General features: G+C 44.9%; 2 protein-coding genes across 3 annotated transcripts; one reads left to right on the top strand and one right to left on the bottom strand.

Moving 5' to 3' along the window:
• Positions 1 to 19144: 19144 nt before the first annotated feature.
• On the top strand, positions 19145 to 19883 carry Arpc4 (Actin-related protein 2/3 complex, subunit 4). Its single transcript, XM_017085862.4, has 2 exons — positions 19145 to 19747; positions 19806 to 19883. The coding sequence occupies exon 1, from the start codon at positions 19241 to 19243 to the stop codon at positions 19745 to 19747; it is 507 nt and encodes a 168-aa protein (XP_016941351.1). The 5' UTR covers positions 19145 to 19240; the 3' UTR covers positions 19806 to 19883.
• On the bottom strand, positions 19852 to 21728 carry WDR79 (WD repeat domain 79). 2 transcript variants are annotated; one of them, XM_017085860.4, is made up of 4 exons: positions 21557 to 21728; positions 20850 to 21513; positions 20603 to 20791; positions 19852 to 20550 (listed from the first exon to the last, which is right to left on the bottom strand). In XM_017085860.4, the coding sequence occupies exons 1-4, from the start codon at positions 21564 to 21566 to the stop codon at positions 19908 to 19910; spliced, it is 1506 nt and encodes a 501-aa protein (XP_016941349.2). In that variant the 5' UTR covers positions 21567 to 21728; the 3' UTR covers positions 19852 to 19907. The 2 variants fall into 2 exon arrangements, with proteins under 2 accessions (XP_016941349.2, XP_016941350.2); XM_017085861.4 differs by having other exon boundaries at positions 20850 to 21501; positions 21557 to 21717.
• Between the last annotated feature and the right edge of the window lie 2476 nt (positions 21729 to 24204).

Consider the following 24204-nt stretch of genomic DNA (forward strand, 5'->3'; position numbering starts at 1 on the left):
TGAACAGGGCGAGCATAAAGCTCACAAGTGCCGAAGAAGTCCTCCAGGTATTGAAGACAATACTGGACGACAAGGCACCGGGACCAGATGGAATCCCGAATAAAGTTCTCAAAATTGCCATAAAAGCAAATACTAAAGAGTACGTTGACATGTATAACGCATGCCTAACGGAAGGTGTGTTCCCTAGCCGCTGGAAAACACAGCGGCTGGTACTCATACCAAAGGGGGAAAAACCCGCGGAGGAGCCTTCTTCGTATAGGCCACTCTGCATGCTGGACACGGTGGGTAACATTCTCGAAAGAATAATCCACTCCCGGCTAGAAGGTGCCCTTGCCGAAACCAACGGCCTCTCAGAGATGCAGTATGGTTTTCGGAAGGGGCTATCCACCATCGACGCCGTCGGTAAACTGTGTGAAATCGCAGATAAAGCCATTGAGGGGAAAAGGTGGTTGTACGGCACTAAGCAGTACTGCTTAGCGGCAACGTTGGATGTAAAAAACGCTTTCAACTCCGCCAGCTGGCACCACACACTAAATGCACTGAGCAACCTAAATGTACCAGTGTATATACAGAGAGTAATAGCGAGCTACTTTGAAGGCCGCCTGCTCCTGTACGATACTGATTCCGGGCAATCGACCCACAGGGTCACCGGGGGAGTTCCCCAAGGATCAGTCCTAGGCCCTTTGTTATGGAATGTCATGTACGATGGGATACTTAGGATCACGATGCCCGAAGGGGCACGACTCATTGGTTTCGCGGATGACGTGGCCATAGTGGTTACGGCAAAGAAACTCCCAGATGCGGAAGAAATCTGCAATGAAGCGGGGAAAAGAGCAAGCGCATGGCTCGACTCCAAGGGACTCGCCTTGGCAGCGCACAAGACTGAAGCAGTCCTGATAAGTAGCAGGCAGAAAGTGGAGGCAGCTACTATCAAAATTGGAGAAGCCACAATTACATCGCGTCCAAGCCTAAAATACTTGGGCGTCATGATCGACCACCGGCTTTCTTTCAAAGAACATCTAGCGTACGCTAGTGGCAAGGCAAGTAGGACCGCGGCCGCGATATCGCGAATTATGGCGAACACTCGGGGACCAAGGCAACCAGGACGTAGATTACTGGTTAGTGCTGTCACATCGACGCTGATGTACGCTGCTCCCATATGGGCTCGAGCCACAAAAAATGGAAGTTATATGCAAGACGGCGACTCCGTGCAGAGACTGTGTGCACTACGGGTATGCTGTGCGTTCCGCACGGTATCCCATGACGCGGCGCTGGTAATATCGGGAGGCATACCGATTGATCTGCTGGCAGTGGAATCAGCTAACATCCGCGCGGGCAGCACAGGGGTCGCAACTGCAGAATCCGTACGGAAAAGGTGCAGAGAACTCACCATTGCTAAGTGGCAAGAGAGGTGGGTAAATAGTAGCAAAGGACGATGGACGTATAAGCTTATCCCAGAACTGCAGAGATGGCTGGGACGGAAGCATGGACATGTGGACTACTACTTAACGCAACTGTTGACGGGACATGGATGCTTTAAATACTATCTGAATAGGTTTAAGCATGAACGTTATCCGCACTGCCCACTCTGCGAGTCGGATAATGAAGACGCAGAACACGTGTTTTTTGTCTGTCCGAGATTCGAAAATGAACGAAGAGATCTGAGCATAAGGGTTGGGAGGACGCCAGCCGCTTGTAACCTGGTGGACATTATGCTTGAATCAGAAGTAAATTGGTCTGCGGTTTGCAACATGGCCACAATAGTACTCAAAAAACTGCGCATCGCAGAAAGACTGCGAAATTCCAATAGGATAGAATCCTAGAGAGCCCTAAGGGCATTCCCCCCCCGGCGAAGTAATACCTAACGGCAGTACCGCCGGGGAAGCGGGGAGGGGGTGGAGTTTTTACTGGGTTAGAGTCCCAGACTTCGGCAAGCTAGTTCAGCTCCGAGTTGGCTTTCGATGCTTTAAACCACCACTAACACAAAAAAAAAAAAAAAAAACCGGCGGCCCATGTGAGCCACAGCACCCGGACGTTCGTGGCCGAAGGAGTAAGGTGGCGACAGCAGACGGTTGTCTGGACCTGGCCGGAGGGACCCGTAGAGGAGACGGCAGCGCCCCGAATCTGGGAGGAAAGTGGTCCCCGGGTGAGCCCGCTGGATCCCAGGACCCGTGGCAGACCGGAGCAGTGGGCGCCACCGACGCCGAGCACCGGACCCACAACGCCAAGGACAGGGCCATCGACGCCAATGTCTACCGGGAGCGCGACACTAACCGCGGAGCCTCTGAAGCGAGGACCCTGGGTGTGGCCTGAGCCCGTGGAAAACGCCCGTCCTCCGCTCAAGCGGCAGCACTCGGCGCCCGAAGTATCCGAGGTGGTGGCACGGCCGAAATTGTCGCGGACGGTGTCGGCGCCGGAGGGCCAGCGATGGCGAGAGATCGCGGAGCATGAGTGGCCCGAAGGGATCGCGGAGGCACCGGTGGTAGAGGAGGCTCGCATCCTGGGCGGCAGACGCAGCGTGCGAGTATGGCGAGAGGGGCGCGCGTTCCGCGTCCGGTTGGGGCTGGCGGGCACGAGAGTGTTCGAGGAGCGGCAATAAAATTTGAATAAAACGAAAAACAGAGTTTGAAAAACCGGCATAGAACGGGAAACGCGGCTGAAACAGGGGCCAGAAGTAAGGGGCATACATGGCAGCTCCAGCATCCTGAAGTCAATATTGGGTTAATACAGGAAGCAGCCAAGCGACACCAAAATACTTACCTGCAGCAAAGCAAATGCGAAGTCCTCTCCGCACCAGCTCTCGAGTGTTGCCAGCGTAAAGCCAGGCTCAGCCGGCTGAGGACGATTGAAGGGCGAGAGAGACGAGAGGCGAGAGAGGTCGTGTGGAGAGAGAAAGGATGAAATAGAAAGGAGTGAGGAAATGCGAAAACTTACCTAGAAAGTTGCAAAATCACCATGAACCAGGGAAGGGGGCGCCTCGATAGGCGATCGATTGGCACTAGATGAAAGTACGATCGATGGGTACACGTCAAATGGTAATATCGGCCAAAGGTGGAAATATCACAACGAGCAGGTGGCAACGCCGCACCGTCGATATCGATATCGCACATCGATCACACCCGAATGGTGTGACCAGGCGGAGGAAGCAAATAAAAGGAGTAGAACGCAGCAATGAGCAGCGAGGTGTGGATCGATAGCACACGAGTATCGATGTCCCAGTGGAGTCAGGAAAGATATCGGCGCGGGAGATTCAAGTTGCTACGAGGAGGATGACCAGCGCTGTAGAAACTCAAGAGTTAAGAGCGTCGTGGGAGCATCGAGGGAGCAACGAGGGAGCGCCGCGAAAATCACAAGGACTCGAAGGCTAGGATAAACAAGAAAACGCCGGAGAGTAGGAACCAGTCTTAAATGTTTCCCGAAGTAAGGGGGGAATGTGAGGAGTTGAATAACTCCCCGCAAATAGAAGCAGCAGCAGATGGCCGGCCGCTTACCAGATACGCGGCGAATTCGCGTAGTAACGGCGCGGCGAGGAGAACGAGAGAGTTTGGAGACCAAGGGTGAAGATCGAGAGAGTTTGGAGACCAACGAAGGAGAGCGAGAGAGTTTGGAGACCAATGAAGGAGAGCGAGAGAGATTGGAGACCAAGGATGGAGATCGAGAGAGAATGGAGACTTCGCGGGCAGAGCAAGAGTGCCGTGTGCAAAAGAGGATAACGGAACTCCACCGGACTTTGGACTCTCCCGAGAACTTTGGACCGGGAGAGGAAGTGCCACATCTCGGCGGTGGAGCGGCACACAGGCATGCCGCAAGCATCACGGGAATCAGCGGGATAGCAGCAGTGGGCGAAGCATCGATTGGAAGCGGTACGGGAACGACAAGTGGGTCATCCAGGAGGCACGGACTTTGGACCCAGAGTGGTGAGATCCAGCGGGCCGTGCGCAAAAGGGAAATAACGGTTCCCGGAGGTCCTATATAAGGCCGCAGAGCGCTGGCAGCTGGATCAGTCGATCACAAGGAGTCAAACCGTCAAGATCACTCAGATACCAAAGTGAACAATCAAACAACCAGATAATCTACAAGGGAGCAGCAGCAAGTCGAGTCGCCAGAGAAGCAGCGCCGTGGGAGCCTACAAGGAGCGAGATTGCTACGTCGAGACGTTCGGGATTGGCATACCAGGAATCTCCGAATTGAGACGCAGGTAGCTGAGATCCAGAGGGCATCACACGGCTAGGTCAAGGCGGTCGATTAACCCTGTCCACAAAGTCCTGGCGTTACGCCTGGAAAGAGTATAACAAGCCAGAAGGGAGAGCGGTCGATCGGTAAGGTCTCGAGTGGAATTGTCCAGGAGAGCCCTACGGATTCGACTTGCGAGGTCCCGGAGCAGCGTGCCCGAACCACGAGTATAACAAGCCAGAAGGGAGAGCGGTCGATCGGTACGGTCTCGAGTGGAATTATCCAGGAGAGCCCTACGGATTCGACTTGCGAGGTCCCGGAGCGGCGTGCCCGAACCCCGAGTACCAAAAGCCACCCGGAAGCGTCCCGGACAAAAAGCAAAAGGGTGAGGCTATGGTGCAACGTTCGTTTACACTAGGCGTGGAAGCGAAGTAAGGCGCGAGGCAGCTTCCTGGCGTTCCGCCTTGACTGTCCGCGCGGGCTGAGCAGAAACCCCAGTGGGACCATCCGGGACAGAGCAAGGGACAGGTGGCGGTGTGTCGAAAGGAGCGATCCTGGAGAGCGCAGCTTCTGTTCACCCTAGTCTGAGAACGGCGACGCTTCCCTAAGCCCGTACGGCCGATACCCCTCGCGATTCCGAGTCGTTACCAGCAGTCACCAAGTCACGCGTGAACAGCGAGCGAGCGTCTTCAGGGAGCTGCGAGGATCTTCAGGGAGAGGCGAGGATCTTCAGGGAGCTGCGAGTATCTTCAGAGAGCTACAGGACTGGAGCACCGAGTCATCAAGGCGAGAGGTCGTCGAGTCATACAGGTCCGTCGGAAGCACCGAAGGTCACAAGCAACGAGTCAAGGCCAACCAAGCGACTAAGACACTTGTAATAATATACCCGCAATAAAACCCAATACGAACCCGTGAATTCTGTGCTTTCTCACTGAGCTACTGGGCGGTCACGTTAATATAAATTTGGTGGGACGAACACACAATATACTGAGCTAGCCGCACGAATCTCGTAGCGAGCAGACCATAAAAAACAGTTCGTTACAGTTTTATCCCAGCCTATGAAAAAGGTCTTTACAAATTAGTTAAAGATCCACCAATTTGATTTCCAACGTTGCCACCAAGCTCGCCCTATGGGTTTCTAAAGACCTAGCTATTATTTGTTGAGCTCGCTCATCGGATAAGCTTTGCGGATTTGGATCTATACTTTGACGACTTGGCTCGCGACTTTTTGTTGTATTTGGGGCTGATCTAGGGATATTAGAAGTGTTTTGTACGCTCCGTGAAGCATTCCTTGTTGGTGGTCGAGTTCTGGGTACGGTACCTGATCTTGAACTACCAGCCGTTGCACTTGGCCCTTCCACAATCTGAACCTTTGCTTTTATAGGTAATGGTACAGACTCTTGATTTAATACTGCCGCCCGAGTACAACCCTGTCGGTACAATGGATAGGTCTCGTTAGTTTCTAACCAGGTTAATAGACACGATTTAAGATTTATCTGTTTGTTGTTTCCTTTTAAGAAATTGGCTACCTTAATTAGTCGGAGAAATTTTTTTTGATTTGATGATAATAAGAAATTCTTACTTTTTTTATTTTTGGTAGAGCTTATCCTTAAGTAATATCACCTCAGAGTATTTTTGATTTATGTGTACAAGTTAATATCTGCATGCCTGGTGTTCCGTAACGCATTTACAATTTTACAACGATTTGATAAGGTATTTAAAATTAAATAACGAGGTGTAGTCTTCGTCTTTTTGACAGAGCCAAATTCCCACGAAATCAAACTTTAAGTATGGGTAAAAATACCGTTTCACACAATCTATTTTCTGGTGGCTTTATTTTAATTTTACAATTCCAAGGTCTTTAGACCTTTGAATTCAGAAACTAAGAAAAATGTTTGGTTGGATCTTTGATAACGGGGGGAAAGAAAAGATAGTTGGGAAATATATTTTGAAGCTTGATCTTTGGCACATAACTAATATTTAGCTTTATTTTTATTTTTGTCGGAAAGTATGAAACAGGCAGAAGGAAACCTTTCCGACCCCATAAAGTATATATATTCTTGGATTCTCAGGATCACTAGCCGAGTCGATCTAGCCATGTCCGTCTGTCCGTATGAACGCTGAGATCTCGGAAACTATACAAGCTACAATACTAAGAATAGGCATGCAGATTCCTGAGAATGGGCCACGCCCACTCTAACGCCCACAATTACCGCCCAAAACTGTGGCTCCTACAGTTTTGATGCTAGAAAAAAAATGAAAAAAAAAGATCTGAAATGTGTTGTTCTCATCAATACCTACCGATTGACCCAAAAAAAAGTTCGCCACGCCCACGTTAACGCCATAAGCCACCCACAAACATGAAAAAATCGTAAATATGAACATAGATATTTCAAAAACTACCAGAGATAGAGAATTGGGACCTCAGATTTAGATTTCGTAGCCTTGTACGCAGCGCAAGTTTGTTAGGCGAATATGCCACGCCCACTCTAACGCCCACAAACCGCTCAAACCTGTGGCACCCACAATTTTTATGTTAGATAAAAAATGTTAACTGAAATGTATTGGTCTCGTCAATACCTATCGATTAATCAAAAAAAAAATTTGCCCACTCTAACGCCCATAACGCTTAAATCTGTCTACCGCCGGTAGGTGGCGCATTTCAATCTCGCTTTGCTTCTTGCATATCTCCATTTCCCTTTGGTTCCTTTAGCTGAGTAACGGGTATCTGATAGTCGAGGTACTTGGCTATAGCGTTCTTTCTTGTTTTTTTATGTGTTCCTTTTAATCGGTTTTAAACCTAGTCTAGCCCCATGCGTGGGCGCCAATTCTGAAACGGGTCGTTTGATTACATCCTTCGAGGCACCCTCTGTCTGCCATAGGTGTCCAGCTAAGCCCAGGAAAAAGGGGGTGGTTCTTGTGCCTTTTAGGATTCAGCCGTCACTCGAATAAACTTGTAGACTGAGTCTAGCAAGTGCAGTTGGGAATGATAAAAAGTATGATAATAAATGCGGAACCAGGCAAAATCATCCGAAGAGTTTAGGTGGAAATATTCTCATAATAATACGGTGCATAAATACCACCGAGGTGATGTTTACTTAAGGTGCCTAAATAAAGAAGTTAGCAACTCATGATTTCATTTACGTTAAAATTCAACAATTTTTATGCAATGTGTGCCTAAAACTAGGATAATACATAGAACTCTCAGTGAGTTTCTATTCATCTATATGATATTCAATATTTTCGGGACTTCAAATAAAGATCGCGAGTTATAAGGGTTTAAAGAGGTTTACTCTGTGTGCTAATAATAGGCTATGCCGTACTTACGACCAGGTTCTCCGATGTCGACAGGCCTGTGAACGATGTTGTGACCTTGCAGATAAGGGTTAAGTGTAGCATGTATATGAAACGTTTCAGCTCGTCAGCAGCACATGTAATTCAAAAGTATATTAAAGGTATCGGGTAAATTAAATTATTTTAAAGTAAAAATAAAGAAACGGTATATATTAAAAATAATCAAAATTAATAAAAAAAATAGGGTTAAAGTTAGTTTATACGAAAATTCCACATCGTTTAGAAGCACTTAAAGTGGGTTTGCATAGGTGCTGATGAATTTCGATAAAAGTTGCTGGGGATGGCCAGCGTACTCTCAAAAAAAATTTATAGATCAACTGAGGCAATAACTTCAAAAAATCCATGCAATCGTCTCTCAAAAGAAGGCTATTAGAGCGCTGCTTTCCGCGCTGCCGCCCCATGCATGCGTTGGGTAGCAAGCGATTTTGGCCCTGAAAAGTGCGACAATTATTGGCCACCAAGTTTTGGAGGGCGGTTGGTCATCCGGGCAATGGGGTTTTCCATAAGAATTAATTACTGCCCAACCTTGGGGGGCGCGATGCTGGAGTGACCCTACAGAAACAGGTTGAGATTAAATTCTTGTTACACACTTTTCACTTACCCTAGCCAAGTAGGTACTCGGGGGCTGTAACCACAACACACAACTGAGGGGGTAATATCCGCAGACAATCGAATCAATTTAAAGAATTTTGATTGGCAGGGTTAATTCCTAATTCACACGTATTTTTTTATATTGGTCGCCACGGGAATACTTTGATATGAACTTATCTTTGGCACCGGTATTGAGCGAATGAGAACGGGGTGAGAACGGAAAAGGGGCCGTAAAATTTAAGCTCGGCTTTACATGTGCATTGGATCAGCTGATAAGCGTCGATAGATACCAATGGATATATACTAGATAAGCTTTAAAAATGAAGATGAACTTTTCTCACCCTCACCTCCTTAGCCAAGGGGCACGGTGGATGAGCGGGCCATCATTTCTGCGGGAGTCGGAAGAACGGTGGCCCAAGCCTTCTCCAAGCGATCGCGACAGTCCACACTCCGCAGAAGAAGAGATGCAGTGTGAGTTTACACTAGTAAGTTTATATCATTGCATTATAATCGATTGGTGAGGACCACAGAGTGGATCCTCACGTTCATACGACGGTGCCGTTGATTAAGGGACGAGTGTGAGGCCTACGGTCTTACAGCGCGCCCAGGCTGATACGTTTGCAAGTGCAGTTCAAGGAAAGGCAGTGGCTAAAGGCAGTCAGTTACGAGGACCACGATGGAATCCACAAGGGTGTGGACGAATTGATGCTGCCGAATGCGTACCATTCAGCGCACGGCGCATGATCATACTGTCGCACAAACACGCGCTGGCAGAGATGATTGTTCCTCACTACCACGGAAAGAAGAAGCACCAGAATCTAGAGCCCACCATAAGCGAGATCCGGACAAGGTTCTGGATAACCAATTTAAGGAGAGGTTTGCGGAGCGTTATGGCAAGCTGTAATATATGCAAACTCCGGAGAGTACGACCAATACCGCCATTGATGGGTCCGTTGCCAGAGGACCGGCTGGAACATAATGGATAGCCATTCAAGTATACCGGCTTGGACTACTTTTGTCCGCTGTATGTAACGGTTGGAAGTCGCACTGAGAAGAGATGAGTCGGACTCCTTACTTGTCTAACCACCAGGGCTGTCCACCTGGAGATAGCCCACGACTTGACAACAGATTTCTGCATCATCGCTATCGTGCCACCGTGGACCGGTGGTCAGATTGAGGAGCGACAATGGAAGAACTTTATTGGAGCAAATCGTGAGGCCAGAAAGTTCGATGATGTCTTCGAACCAGAAAAGATTCAGGATCAGCTGTCATCAAAAGGAATCGAATGGATCTTAAACTGTACCGCGAACCTAGCTGCCGGTGGCATCTGGGAAAGGAGTGGCATACTGTGAAGGAGGTGGCTCCTAAGGAACACGTCTTGGAGAGCTTTCTTATTGATGCGGAGAATATTGTTAATTCTCTTCCGCTTACCCATCTTCCATTTACGGTGGATCAGGAGGCACCGCTAAAGCAAAATGATTTGCTAAGAGGAGTAGCTAATGTTCCGGACCTTCCTGGAGATCGCGGAGAGTAGCCTGTCAAATGCGCTACTAGGAAGCAGTGGCGTATCGCACGGATGATGAGAGATCGGTTCTGAAAACGTTGGGTACACGAGTATCTAGCAACGCTTGTGCGTAAAGAGAAATGGTGCGAGCATGTCAAGCCTATGCGCCCAGGGAATCTTGTGTACATCTGTGATCCGGCCATCCCTCGTCGAGAATGGAGGAAAGGCGTCGTGGAGGAAGTGTACCCAGGAGCGGTTGGAGTTTCACGACGAGCGACGGTGCGCATTACCAATGGCGATCGAGCTAAGTTTATCATGCGTCCCATCTCCAGATTGGCAATTCTGGATGTGGTGAATGCAGTTGCTTCACCGGAGTGGGGATGTCGTGGAACGGATTAAAAATTTAGTAATTTAAATGTAGGCCAAATATTCAGTATTTGTTTTCGATGTTGTAACTCGTTAGAGAGAATATGTTGTAAGGCTAAAACCGGTCAGATTTAAGTAACTTTCTTTCGGGTCAATCGATGGGTATAGAAGAGACTAATAAGTTTAAGTGAAAATACTTTCTTGCATGAAAATTGTGGGCGCTACAGCTTAAGGCGGTTTGTGGGCGTTAGATTGTGCGTAGCAAACTTTTTTGGGTCAATCGATATGAATTGACGAGACTAATACATTTCAGTTAAAATTGTTTATCTAGCATAAAAATTGTGGGCAGCACAGGCTTGGGCGGTTTGTGGGCGTTTGCTGAAACAAACTTGGCCTGCGCGAGAAGCTCAGGAAACTGTATGTCAAATCCCAATAGCCTAGCTCATATAGTGTCCGAGATCTCAGCTCATACGGACATGGCTATATCGACTCGGCTAGTGATGCTGATCAAGAATGTATATACTTTATGGGGTCGGAAACGCTTTCTTCTGCCTGTTACATACTTACCGACGAATCTAGTATACCCTTTTACTCTACGAGTAACGGGTATAATAAAGACTAAAAAGAAATGTTTATTCAAAATCGATTAATTGATGGACTTCAAGAATGTACTCGCCAGCATCGATGTTCTTCCAGCAATAAAACAAAAACATTTAAAAGAATTCCCCGGAGCGAAAGGGTTCCGGGAGCTAGATCGCCCAATGCTGATCAACTTTTCGGATCAGTGATTCTCTATGTGAAAAAGAATCCGCTTAAAATTGCAACAGCGATTTATACCTTGTACTTTACAAATCGAAAGTAGGAAAACTGAAGCAAGCGAAAGTTTCGCCGAGTGGAACTCCCCGTTCGTCGAGCAACTGCTGTTCACGTCAGCCGTTATTAAGGGAGTTAAAGTTTCACATTTGTCAAAAATCTCAACATTTGATGTGCTCTGTGGAAAATGGCTACTTAAGCCCAGTGTTTGCAATTATTACTCCGTAGCAGCGAGATGAATACAAATATTACTATGCTATTGCTATCGCTCTCTTTTTGACTAGAGCCGTAGCAGAACCATAGCAGAACAACGAGAAAGTATGTGCTCTGCTCTGCTCGCAGTTTTGTCGCTTGAGAAACTGTAGCAATAGCGATAGCAGAAAATGAAGTTCTGTGCTCTGTGTAGCAGTAACGGTAGCAACAAATTGATAGCGAGATGAGAGCAGAGCACATGCTATTTTTTCATGTGCTACGGCTCTCGCTCTTGCTTGTGTTTGTTTTTTTTATTTTCTGCACCTTTCTTATGCACCATTTTTTTTTACTTGTCGCTTTGCCAGTATTTTTTTCAAAAACAAATAATCAAAATAAAATACTTATGTTCATTCACAGTATTCAGATTAAATCAAAATTAAATATTAAAAGTCACAGTATTCAAATTAACGTATTAACTTAATGTTATTTAAATATAAAAAAGTAAAAAGGAATAAGAACTTATGCATTTAGAAACACGAATCATTCCTCTTATTCTTCGTCTTCAAATAAACTTAAATTGTCGATGGCACTATCCAAGTGAGTTGAGTTAAGCCGGACAAGAAGAATATTTTCCAATGTTTCGTGACTTAATCGATTTCGGTTATCCGACAACACCAGTTTTAAAGACGGAAACGACCGCTCTAATGATTCCTACAAATATTAAGAAATTTAAACACTTGTCAATAAATATTTTGTTTTAAATTAAGTTATAATTCTTACTTGCGTTGGTGGTATAGCAAGGCATATTTTGCTTAGGGCATAAAGCTCTGCATCGCTTAATTCCCTTACTTTTCAGAAATTTAAAACATTTTCGCTAGATTTCATATACGACAATTTCAACGATTCATTCTTTCCATGGACATCTGTTGACTCATTAGGAACAATGTTAGCACTTAAAAAGTCGTCCAAAAGATCGAAATTACTTCCTTCATCTACAGTATCCGAAGCCATTGAATTATTTGATGATACTAAATTTGGAATGGGGCTGTGGATTTTAACTTGTGCCCACAATTTCATTAGAATATAAATTGCTCTTTCCTTTTGTGAGCCCTCCAGGATATGATGAAATCTTGGGTCCAGGTATAAGCAAACGTCGAAGACAACATTTGTTACTAATTTTTTTGTTCTTACTTCCTTACTTTCAAAAGCGTCTCCCCAATCGTATAAAGAATTGATTCTTTACTTAAAGCGCTGGTAGCTAAAATCTGTTTCGTTGACAACTTGCTGGATTCCACAGAGCATGAAAATTCCCACAGTGCAATTTTTCTTGTTGAAAATGCACTATAGTTTTTTGCAGTGGAGCCATAATTGTAACGTAGGAGTCCATGAACTCCCATAACTGTTCATTTACAACGAAATAGTCGACTTTGGATTTATTTTCAACAGTTTCAATAGGGCTAATATAACTTTAGCTTTATTGAGTAGGTCAATCATATTATATGTTGATCCCCATTTAATGGGCCAATCCAATTGAGGTAATTTATAATTTTTTAGGTCAAAAAATTACGGTAACCGTTTGGTTGCTTCCAAATGTGTTTGGTAAAATTGCGGCAGGTTAACAAATACTCTCTTACATCTGCATTTTTTGTTACATTAAATGCACAAAGCAGTGTGTGCTTCACATCGACATATGTTCGTACCCAAAGGTACTCAACATGACCACACCCAACAAATCAAGCAGTAGCCAAGTTGGGAACAGTACCAGGCGCTCAGTAGCACCCACTGCATATGAGAATGGCTGATCAGCATATTATATGTCTCACTAACTCACCGTCTCACCGACTCAACGGCACACTGACCCCCCAATGCAGTCAGCACATTTAGCAGTGTCAGCCAACTACGCAAAGTCAACTACGCAAACTGCTACCATAATCATAATTCCCTGACCTACTTTAGAATATAGCCTACTTCACTAATCATTACACTAAACTTCCGTGTTCCAAGTAGTATATAAACATGTACCAAATGAAGAATAAATCAGTTATCAACACACCTCTTAACTCCGCGGTTCTACTTCCTACATCTGGGAATAGGGCTCGTAATACACTATCTCAACTAACAGCTAACCACGTTAGCTCACCCTCAGCGCAGCTCTAGCATCGCCTGTGGTCCGGCATCGTAGTAACCATCGTTACCATTGCCGCGACGCGATCGTCCTGCCATCAAAACGTCCCCGTGCCAGCGACAAGTGCTCATTACCCCCTTGTCCCGCGGTGTGACCCGGAAGTGTCTACTTCGGTTAGGCACAAACATTGGTGACCCCGACGTGATCCTTTAACAACAAAGGATCACACTCAAGCAACCCCCTTCCCACTAAAGGACTCACAGCTTTATCCAGCTTCATAGGATACGCTTCTTCTTCCAGCGTCACAGGAACTTCAGCTTCATCCAGCTTCACAGGACTCGCTTCTTCTTCCAGCGTCACAGGAACTTCAGCTTAATCCAGCTTCACAGGATACGCTTCGTCTTCCAGCGTCACAGGAACTTCAGCTTCATCCAGCTTCACAGGACTCGCTTCTTCTTCCAGCGTCACAGGAACTTCAGCTTCATCCAGCTTCACAGGATTCGCTTCTTCTTCCAGCGTCACAGGAACTTCAGCTTAATCCAGCTTCACAGGATACGCTTCGTCTTCCAGCGTCACAGGAACTTCAGCTTAATCCAGCTTCACAGGATACGCTTCGTCTTCCAGCGTCACAGGAACTTCAGCTTAATCCAGCTTCACAGGATTCGCTTCTTCTTCCAGCGTCACAGGAACTTCAGCTTCATCCAGCTTCACAGGATACGCTTCTTCTTCCAGCGTCACAGGAACTTCAGCTACATCCAGCTTCACAGGATACTCAGCTTCATCCAGCTTCACAAGATTCTTTGTTTCCAAGACACACAATATGTCTACTTCATTCATTGAGGAAACAAGTCACACAAGAATCGATTTACACAATCGATTACTAGACACACAAAACGAGCTGCAAGGGCAAATCCAACAGCTCATTAAGAATTATGGCAAGGATTCTGCCGACCGACGCCACCGAGACGGCTATTATTCTGGTAAGCTAAATCAGTTAAACGATCTCTGGCGGCAGTTTTGCGACCTAGATGAAGAAGTCCAGCAAGCGGCACTACCCACTGGAAGTGAGTACTCTTCACGACTAGTAGCACTTAAAGAGCTGGTCGAAAAATATCAGAATATCTTTCTGGACAACATGCCGACTGGAAGCGGGCTTCCGAAGGCCCCCAGACGAACGTCGGCCAACATCAAGCTCACAACAAAAGATCAAGTCAAAGGAGATTCCGCAATTGACACGGTGATCCGACAGTTGCAGAGAAGATGCAACGAATTGGAGTCATCATTAACATTAGCCTCGAACGCCCCAACTGTCACCCCAGCCTTACAAAGGCACCTGGATCTCCATTGGGCGTTACTGAGGCAAGCCCACGACGAATTGGATAGCACACCTGGGGCCGCAGCTCTGGCAGAAGCAGAGCTAGCCCAATTCCACACATTATACGAGGAATACGAAATGAGCCTGCTACGAGAAAACGACGCGCCAATGAGCCTAAACTTGGCACTTCCGCCAATTAGCATTCCGGAGTTCAACGGCGAGTATCTAGACTGGCCACGGTTCCATGATCTCTTTGTGGAATTGGTACATAACAAACCATATTCGGCCAGTCAAAAACTACATATTCTACAGAGTTCGCTTCGTGGGGAAGCGAGGAACGTCTTGACAGACACAGCCTTCTCACAGGGTGGCTATGACGACACCTGGTTGCGGTTGAAGGCCAGGTACCAGAACGGCAAAATACTAGTATTCGCCGCCATAGCAAAAATTATTGACCATACGCCCATAGACGGTTCCTCGCGCCAACTAAGGGCATTACATGACACTATAAAAAACTCAATGAGTACTCTTCAAAACCTCGATATCAGCACAAAATCCTGGGATCCAATCTTGTGTTTTCTTATCAGAAGAAAACTAGACCAGCAGTCTCTAGCTGCTCTAGAAAATTCAGCGGATGCACCAACGGAAATTCCAACGTTAAGGAGTGTACTAACGTTTATTGAACGGCGCGCTTGCATGCTGGAGACGATAAGCGCTCAACCTACAGCAACACTACGCCATCAGTCAGTTTACAACGAAGAGAGCTGTAAGATTTGTCACCTAGGACCACATAATCTTAGAGCATGTAGCCGTTTCCAGGAAATGGACCCCAAAACACGGCGCCAAGCCATTATTCAAATAGGAGCATGCACAAATTGTTTGTCTACAGCTCATATGGTTGAAAACTGTGGATCACCGACCAATTGTCGAGTCTGCCAGCAACGGCATCATTCACTGTTACACAAAGGACCGACTAGCAATCCAGTGGCCGGCGCAGTAACCATTGCAGGCTACGACAACGTAGGAGGATATACTCTGCTCGCGACTGCCAAGGTCTCATTACAAGGGCCAAACGGTCAATTACAAACATGTCGCGCTGTAATAGATGGTGGATCACAGGTGAATCTTATCTCAAGGAGAATGGCAGATCTGCTATCTCTTAAGGAAAGGTCACCGATTGAAATATCTGGAATCGGAGGAAAGATATCTACAGCAATTAGATCAACACTAAAGCTCTCATCATGTACATCAGGGTTTGAAAAACTATTAGAGGTATTTATTATGCCCACAGTCATTACAGACCAACCGTCAGTACCGATTACAACCGATCTTAATATTCCCGAGGGACTGCCGTTAGCAGATCCGGACTTTCGGCAACCTGGACCCATTGACCTAACCCTAGGGTCTGAGGTGTATTCTCGTGTAATAACCGGTGAACTTCTTGAACTAGGACCTAATAAACCTTTGGCACAAGGCACTAGGCTTGGTTATGTAATCACAGGTTATCTCAATAAGGAAACCTCATCTGATACGGAAATCAACCCTATTCTGGTAGAAGGCAGAGGTGATTTTGCAGGACCGAACGCTGCTTATGAGCCAACAAAAGATAAAAATCCGATGAATATAGAACCGACTTCTCATCAATTTAAAACCTACAAGAAGGCTGACTTTGGTTCAACATTTCTAAACCTAACCAAGAAATATATTAGTTTTTATTTTATTTCACCCACACACATATTTTCTGTTATTTCTAAAAGGTCGATTTGCTTCGTGTACTTAATGTTCTCTTTAATACAGACTTCGTCAATATCATCATCGCTCATGCATTTCTGATAAAATTTTCGAAGTTTTTATTATATTGGCCCCATTATCCGACGTAATTGATACAATTTGGGTCAGGGCTATTTCGTATTTGTCTAAAATAGCTAAAATTTCTCTAGCGAGATGTTGGGATGTACTTGAACCTGCTCCTTCGAGTTCCACCATTCCAAGTATTCGCGATTGTATTTCTTGTTTGCTGACGAATTGAGCACTGATGCCGAATATATTTCGACCAAGCCGCGTTGCACTATCTATTTTTAAAGAAAGCAGTCGATTCTTACAGTCTTTATGTATTTCAAGTCTAACATTTGCTGCTACCTGTTTTAAAACAGACTTGCACTTGCTTATGTTGCGCATATTAGTTGAGTTTAGCACATGGAACGGAATGCTGTCTTTAGTGACAGCACCGTATAAAATTTTTTTTATTGATTTTAACTTTCATTAGTTTAAGTTTCACGGTTTTTTTGGTCTGCATGCAACCAGAATTATTTTCTTGCTGCTCAGGTCGGATGTCATGCAATTGTAAATGTTTCCTTAAATTAAAAACACGGTCGTTTTTTATAACTCGGAAGCATGTTTTGTATTTAACGTGGTCGGAATCTATCTCCTCGTAATATTTTAACATGTTGATGCTTCTCTTTACCGGTGTCATGTTACTCAAAGCTCGAAAGTGCAAAAAATATTTTCTTAAGACCACAAGGCAACAAGTAAAAAAAAACCGTGCATAAGAAAGGTGCAGAAAGTAAAAAAAAAAAACAAACAAAAGCGAGAGCTCTCATCTCGCTATAAATTGTTTGCTTCCGTCACTGCTACATAGAGCACAGAACTTCATTTTCTGCTATCGCTATTGTTACAGTTTCTCAAGCGACAAAGCTGTGAGCAGAGCAAAGCACTTACTTTCTCGTTGTTCTGCTGTGGCTCTGCTACGGCTCTCATCAAAAAGAGAGCGATAGCAATAGCAAAACGAAATACTACGAGAGGAGCGTAGCTTTTCAGTTTTTTAAGTTAAAGCCTAGTACTCACATCGACGAAAACTGCGAGCTAACCATAGGAAAGAGCGAAAGGCAAATACGCAGCTAACGCTTTTCGTCGGGTCTGATTTTCAGCGCGGTACTCAGATGAGCTAAGGAAATACCGGAAAAAATACCAGATCTTGGGAAAAGAACTTTCAATGAACACCGTTAGCCGCGGCCCAAAGAATAAGAAATTTAATCTTTGGCGGTGTTCGTGCAGAAACGGTAGGGAATTTAAAAATTAAAAATGGAAGAAAAACCCCAAAAATACCTTAAAGGGGTTAGTATAGATTAAAAACGACGCCTAATCCAAGCTTTTGCTCATTATTGTAGGACTTGACCGATAGGAAGCAATACCACAACAGGGCAAATCCGCAGAATAGCTGAAGTGCTGGAGGAGATCCACTAGCGAATCCCAGTGGGAGGGAACATGGGACATCGCTAGATCTCCGGCGAGCTCTCCATTTAGGACTCCACCTCCACTAGCTACTTGGCAGCTAAAGCGGAGATGGAGGACGCTTCTATAGGGAGGAGGAAATAATGTCGCCCGCTAAGGAACTGCTGGAGGAGCCGTTACCAGGATGCTGGGCTGCTTTATGCAGCATCAGGCGGAACAACCCCGTTCCCAATTCGGCTCCCACTTCCTCAAGGTCCAATATGCCTATTGGGACTCGGATGGACTACAGATGTCGCGGGAAAGATGGCAGAGCATCCGTGGGACGAGAAGGAAGCCCTAAACATCTTATTTACGTTAATAAAATCGTTCGTTGAAAATTTAATTTATTTATATTTTTTGTGCACCAGCATACTCTTCTTTTTTAAATTGCTCCAATTGATTTGATTTCCGTTTGGCAACAAGCCCAGCCGATTAACAATAAGACCATGCCACATGCATTGCTGGTGAACTTTGAAATCTTCGGTCACACTACAAAGAATAAGATTTTTCGACTAGTTAAACTCTTAGCCGATCTAAGTACTAGGATAAAACCTACTACAACTTTTTCGATGAAACTCTGGATTCTTCTTCTTGACAGTGAAAATTAAAATATTCACTTTTAAAACGTAAACAATGATTTCAGGTAATATTTGAAAACGGATTGTGCCGAAGCAACAGGTATGTTTCGATTAGCCACAGCTACGCGGTGTGGGAACCGGAGTTTCGCATTTGTCAAGAGTCCCAACTGTTTCCAACCGATCGACACTATGGCAAGAAGGAAGTAGGCTCTTGCCGTACGTATACATCCACCATCCATTGATTTTTACGTCTTTTTTTGTGCAAGGGTGTCTTACTTCAGAAACAATCACATTCTTTCTTTTGTACACTTCTGGCTAACAACTAAAACAAATGATAAATGGCAAAGAAACCAAAATTGGTTGCATTGGTCATTTATTGCAATATTGACATTATAGGGGTATATTGAATTCTTTTAATGTATATTATTAAATATTTACAAATTGTACTGAAACTTCTCAACAAAAATATATGTTTTCGTTCACGGAACATCTTTTATTTTGGACCAAACAGATAAAACGTTTAACGGTGGCATTTTCATTAGCAACAAACTTAAAATTATGTGATATTAGCCAAAAATCAACGAGTATCAAAATTGTAAAACTTTTTCCGGCATTGAATTTTTTTTGTGTTTTTCAAATTGTCAAAATGAATGTCGCACTTGCTTGGAAATTTTCTGAACGGCAAACCTTATAGGCTATTATGCTTATGTTATTTTTATGAGCAACTGCTCTTTTTGTCAGCTGTTATCGGATGTGCTCTGTGCGATGAAGTTTCACATCTGTTACTATGTTGTGGGAAGAAGCTATTAGGCTGATATAAGTAATTATATCGGCAAAAAAAACAACGATGCTTGATGTATCGGTTTTTGCATAGATCGCCAGCTGACAAATTCTTTAGGCCTGTGAATCATAGCTTAGGTGTAAAGTGCACAAAGAATAAATACATACTCTCTAAGACAATGGCAGCCACACTGAAGCCCTACCTTAGCGCCGTGCGCCACTCCCTGACGGCGGCTATTTGTCTGCAGGACTTCCCATCGCAGGTAGTGGAGCGGCACAACAAGCCGGAGGTTGAGATCTGTTCCAGCAAGGAGCTGGTCCTCACGCCAATTGTGGTATCGCGCAACGAACGGGAGAAGGTCTTGATTGAGCCCTCAATTAACTCGGTGCGCGTTAGCATCGCTGTGAAGCAGGCGGACGAGATCGAACGCATTCTATGCCACAAGTTCACCAGATTCATGATGCGCCGGGCTGAGTCCTTTGTAATTTTGCGCCGCAAGCCCATTGAAGGCTACGACATCAGCTTTCTGATCACAAACTTCCACACGGAGCAAATGTACAAGCACAAGCTAGTGGATTTCGTCATCAGCTTTATGGAGGAGATTGACAAAGAGATCAGCGAGATGAAGCTGGCCGTCAACGCCAGGGCTCGCACCTGCGCCGAAGAGTTTCTCAAGCGCTTCTAGGTTAGTGCTCCCATCCAAGTCCATTATCTAGAGACGCAAGCTTATAAATTCCTTGCAGGTGAACGCAACCCAATCTCAACACGGTCGATATAATGCGAAAACGATTCAAGAATAAAAACGTCTTTTATATTATTTACTCCACTGATCAAAGCGATTCATCTTAGCCGCACCACCACATCACAACTGAGTTCTCATAGACCACATCTAACTGCTGTTTCTCCTCGGAAGAAGCCTCAACAGATTCCGAGGTGTTTAAAGTGACGTTGCCCTTAACACTTTGATCTATGAAGTGAAACTGTCCAGAGCTGGTGGCCAGAACCGGCAGAACCGGGTTGAGGCCCACTCCATTGCAACAGTCAGAGTGCAGCTGCAATTTGGAGGCATCTCCGTATGCGCGAAGATCCCAAACATTAAGCGCTCCCCGAGTGTCTCCGCTGGTCAGCCAACGGCAATCGGATGTCAAGTCGAAGTGAATACGCTGGTTGGTGTCCACTTTGCGCAGGAACTCCACCAGCGGTTTCTTGTAGTTGCGCATGTCCCACTGCAAAAGCTTGCCACATTTACGAGCTCCGCTGAACAGATACCACTCCCCGGAAACGCTCCCACCGTAAAGCAGTTTTGTAATGCCGCCTTTGTGCCCACCCAGCGTGAAAAGAGGTCCCTGCTTGTAACTGCAGCGCAGGTCAAAGTGTTGGATGTAGCCGTGCCAGTTGCCGCATGTCAGAGTATTGGAGTGCGTGATGGTCTGGGCAATGCAGGAAATGGCAAACTTCACGGGGTAATTGCCGCAAAGTCGTCCGGGCCTGTAGATTGGTGGAAGGTTAATAGGGAACCGTAGAACACCATATAACTTACCTGCTGGTGTCGAAGATTTTTATACATCGCTTGTATCCCGCGTAGACCTTCTGTCCGTCGTAGGAGAAGGCCAAAGAAATGGCCGCCATAACTTCGTCCGCAGCATCATATCCGCTGTAGCTGCAACGCAGCGAGCCGTCGAAAGCGTCCCACATGTGAATGGGCTCGTGCTGCCGAGTGGCCAGCCAACTGAAAGAGATGAATCTTGTAAAAGAACGGAAAAGACGCGAGCGAGCTATCTACTCACAAGCAGGTGTCCGGCTGCTGGCTATTCATGTGCGGAAACCAGACGCAGTCGTAAACGACTCCGCCCTCGGGAACGTGCACCGCTGACTTAAGCTTAGTCAAAGAGCGCGCGTTCTGCACCGTCCGCGTGGAGTAGAGTTCGGTTGGCACCTCCATAACGTGCATGCCGTCTAGGTGGACGGGTACCAAAAGACAGGTGCCGTCTGGGGACCAGAAGCAGCCCTTGGTGTAGTGCTGGGCAACTGCCGACGAGGTCCAGCAGCGCCGCCCCAACTCAACAAGTCTGCTGTGGAAGTACTCGAGGGAAGCCGGTTCCGCAGGCTGTTGTGACACAGTCACAACTTGGTTTTCGTACGGTGTAAGCTCCAAAGTGTCCTCTATATTGATTACACCCACGGTGTTTTCCTGTTCGTCTTGAACTTTTCGCGAGACCTCAGCTTTCAGGCTTGACTCCATAAAACATGCATCCAAACGAGTACTGCTGTTTTGTGGATGTTGGAAACGCGGCTTCAATATCTCGGCCTCTGAAAGAGACACGCCGAGTTTGGGCAACAAAAGTTTCCCTGTGGACTTAATCATTGTGCTCCTGAAGCTCACGTTATAGTTCAGCAAGGGCGCTTTTACGTCGCCCATGCTTGCGTTCAAGTTGACAGCTAAATAAGTTACTATATTTATATTTTTGTATTAATGTTTTAAAATACCACTTACAATCGTCCATCTCGCCCGTTTTTGCCGCTCAATTATAGTGGGACAGCGCTTGGGAAGGCCAAACATACATTTAGTTATGGACTTAAAGCCTGTTTAAACAAGGGTGGAGTTATAGGTCGCGTTCAGCAGACCAACATGATTACTGCTTAGAGCTCAAAAAATCATTGTTGTGTACGTACACCGAAGATTTTTCATGGTGCAATTTTGAAACATCTATTTTACTGCATTCCATATTAATACAATATATATATTTAAAATAAATCAGTTAATAAAATATTTTTACAAAAACAAACCTTTGGGATCCAATATTTCTCCTTTTACTTATTAAAAATATTAATACTTATACTTTTAAACTTCGAGTTCTAAATAAAAATAAAAATTCTAAATATACATAAAAGAAAAAAAGCGAAACGAAAATAATCAAAATGATGTCATCCAATCATTTTTGTTAATAAAAATTTTTGGGTTTTATAGAGCGTCGGTTTACGCTGACAACGAGGCCTGCTTTACTGAACATCCTCTCACTTTCAGTAGAGGTGGCTGGAGGACATAATTATTTTAAAAAGCATGTTGTTATAGCGGCGTAAATTGAAATCTGTCGAAAAAAACTTTAGATTTTTAAATTAGTTACAGTCTAAATAAGTCCGGAATTAACTGATTATTTTCTTACCCTTCTAATTATTTATCATTGCTGTTATGCTCTTTCTACGTCTTTTCCACTTAAGAGCGCTGCCAACCCCATTACAAGTCGAAAAATCTAAAATAACTATATTGTTAAGTCTATGTAATTTAAATAAGTAAGAATACTTGTTTAGCTTACCAAGATTCGTTTAGCTGCCCAAGTAGTGATGTAATTACCCATCAAGTCCAAGTTTTGGATAACATTGATGTACGATCCTTTTTCCAGCTCTTACTGATGGATCACTGAACGCTCATGACACATAGTGGCTGCGTTCAGCAGAACAACATGATAACTGATTACTGATGCATGTTTGTTTTATTACTGATCCATCAGTAATCAGTGATCAACATTGTTCTGCTGAACGCTTATGATACATAACGAAGTTAAAGATGTAAAACATTTACCTGAAAAGCTCCACTATACAGTTCAAATGTCTTTTCAAATTGGTCCTAGCGTGAAGTTTTGACAAACACATTATAAACAAATGTTTTTTAGTTAAGGTTGCGTTTAAAAAACGATATCGGATGCCACCGCAACTTAAGCATTGCTCACAGCTATTGTGGAAACGTGAAAATCAAAATCGCCTGAACAGTTGTAAAGAATTTAAATTACTTCATGGTATGTTAATAATAATTATGTTAACTCTTATCGATATTTCACTCAAATGTTCTTTTGTATTGGTCCTTGCGTAAGCTTTTGTCAATTATTTTATAAAAAAATTTTCGTTTAAAATTGCGGTTGTAAAATATTTGTTGCCATCGCAACTGCAGCATTGGGAGTAGTAACCAACCTGCAAGCAAAAAGGCGATAATTATATCGCCTATCGTCCAGAAGTTACTTCTTAGTATTTTCGAAAAAAGATTAAAACATCATACACATTTTACAAAAGCCTAGTACTCAGATCGGCTAAGAGTTTCACTAGTCGAAAAATCTTATTCTTTGTAGTGTGACTGAAGTTTTCAAAGTTCACCCGCAATTCATATTGGAACTTAAGGAAATTAGAGCCAGATTGGGAACGGGGTTGATCCGCTGATGCTCCAGAAAGTCGCCCAGCATCCTGGCAATGGCTGGCTATGGCTTCTCCAACTGATCCTTAGCGGGCGCGCTATTTTCCTCCTGGTGGTGATATCCGCAGTCCTAATGGAGAGGTCGTCGGAGATCGTATTACTAATGGTTCTGCTAAAAATATACTTCTATTAGTACAACGTAACCAAATTCTTTTGGCCAGATCTTACTTTCTTTGCGAGGACACGCCCGCCACGATGTCTATGTAGGGAGCGAAGTCCCACTCGGCATGTTCCCTCCCACTGGGATTCTCTAGTGGATCTCATCACCTCTAGCACTTCAACTATTCTGCGGACTTGCTTCCTGTACGTGAAACCCCACAATAATGGCCAACAGCATGGATTAGGCGTCCTTTTTCATCTGCACAGATCTCCTTTAGGCGTTTTTAGGGGTTTCTGCAGGAACACCGCCAAGATTAAATTTCTTATTCTTTGGGTCGCGGCTAACCCCGTTCATCGAAAATTCACTCGCGAAATCTGGTATTTTTTCTGGTATTTCCTTAGCTCATCTGAGTACCGCGCTGAAAAGCAGACCAGACGAAAAGCGTTAGCAGCGTATTCGCCTCTCGCTCACGCCTATGGTTAGCTCGCTGTTTTCGTCAATGTGAGTAATAGGCTTAAATCAGAAAGGGTCGGGATCGCGAAGAAGTAATTTCTGAGACCCTTCTGTATGACAGAATGACGATAATACACATTTTACTAGAAACAAAAAGGGTCGGGATCGCGAAGAAGTATTTTCTAAGACAGAACGAGACGATAGAACACATTTTACCAAATAAAATTCTAGAAGTTGGAAAGAAGATAGAAACGATAACAAAAAAAAAACGCACACGCGACCAAAGGAGGTCGCGATAGTTGGCCGTTACACCTTTATTTCTGAAAATTCTTCGGGTCTTCTATTT

The sequence above is a fragment of the Drosophila suzukii genome, unplaced genomic scaffold, assembly GCF_043229965.1.
Source record: "Drosophila suzukii unplaced genomic scaffold, CBGP_Dsuzu_IsoJpt1.0 scf_29, whole genome shotgun sequence".
NCBI lineage: Eukaryota > Metazoa > Arthropoda > Insecta > Diptera > Drosophilidae > Drosophila > Drosophila suzukii.

Coding starts and splice junctions, on each gene's coding strand:
- Arpc4 (XM_017085862.4), top strand. CDS start 19,241: ATGGCAGCCACACTGAAGCCCTACCTTAGCGCCGTGCGCCACTCCCTG.
- WDR79 (XM_017085860.4), bottom strand. Junction 20,792..20,849: donor CAGCAGCCGGACACCTGCTT/GTGAGTAGATAG, acceptor CATCTCTTTCAG/TTGGCTGGCCACTCGGCAGC. Junction 20,551..20,602: donor AAAATCTTCGACACCAGCAG/GTAAGTTATATG, acceptor ACCAATCTACAG/GCCCGGACGACTTTGCGGCA.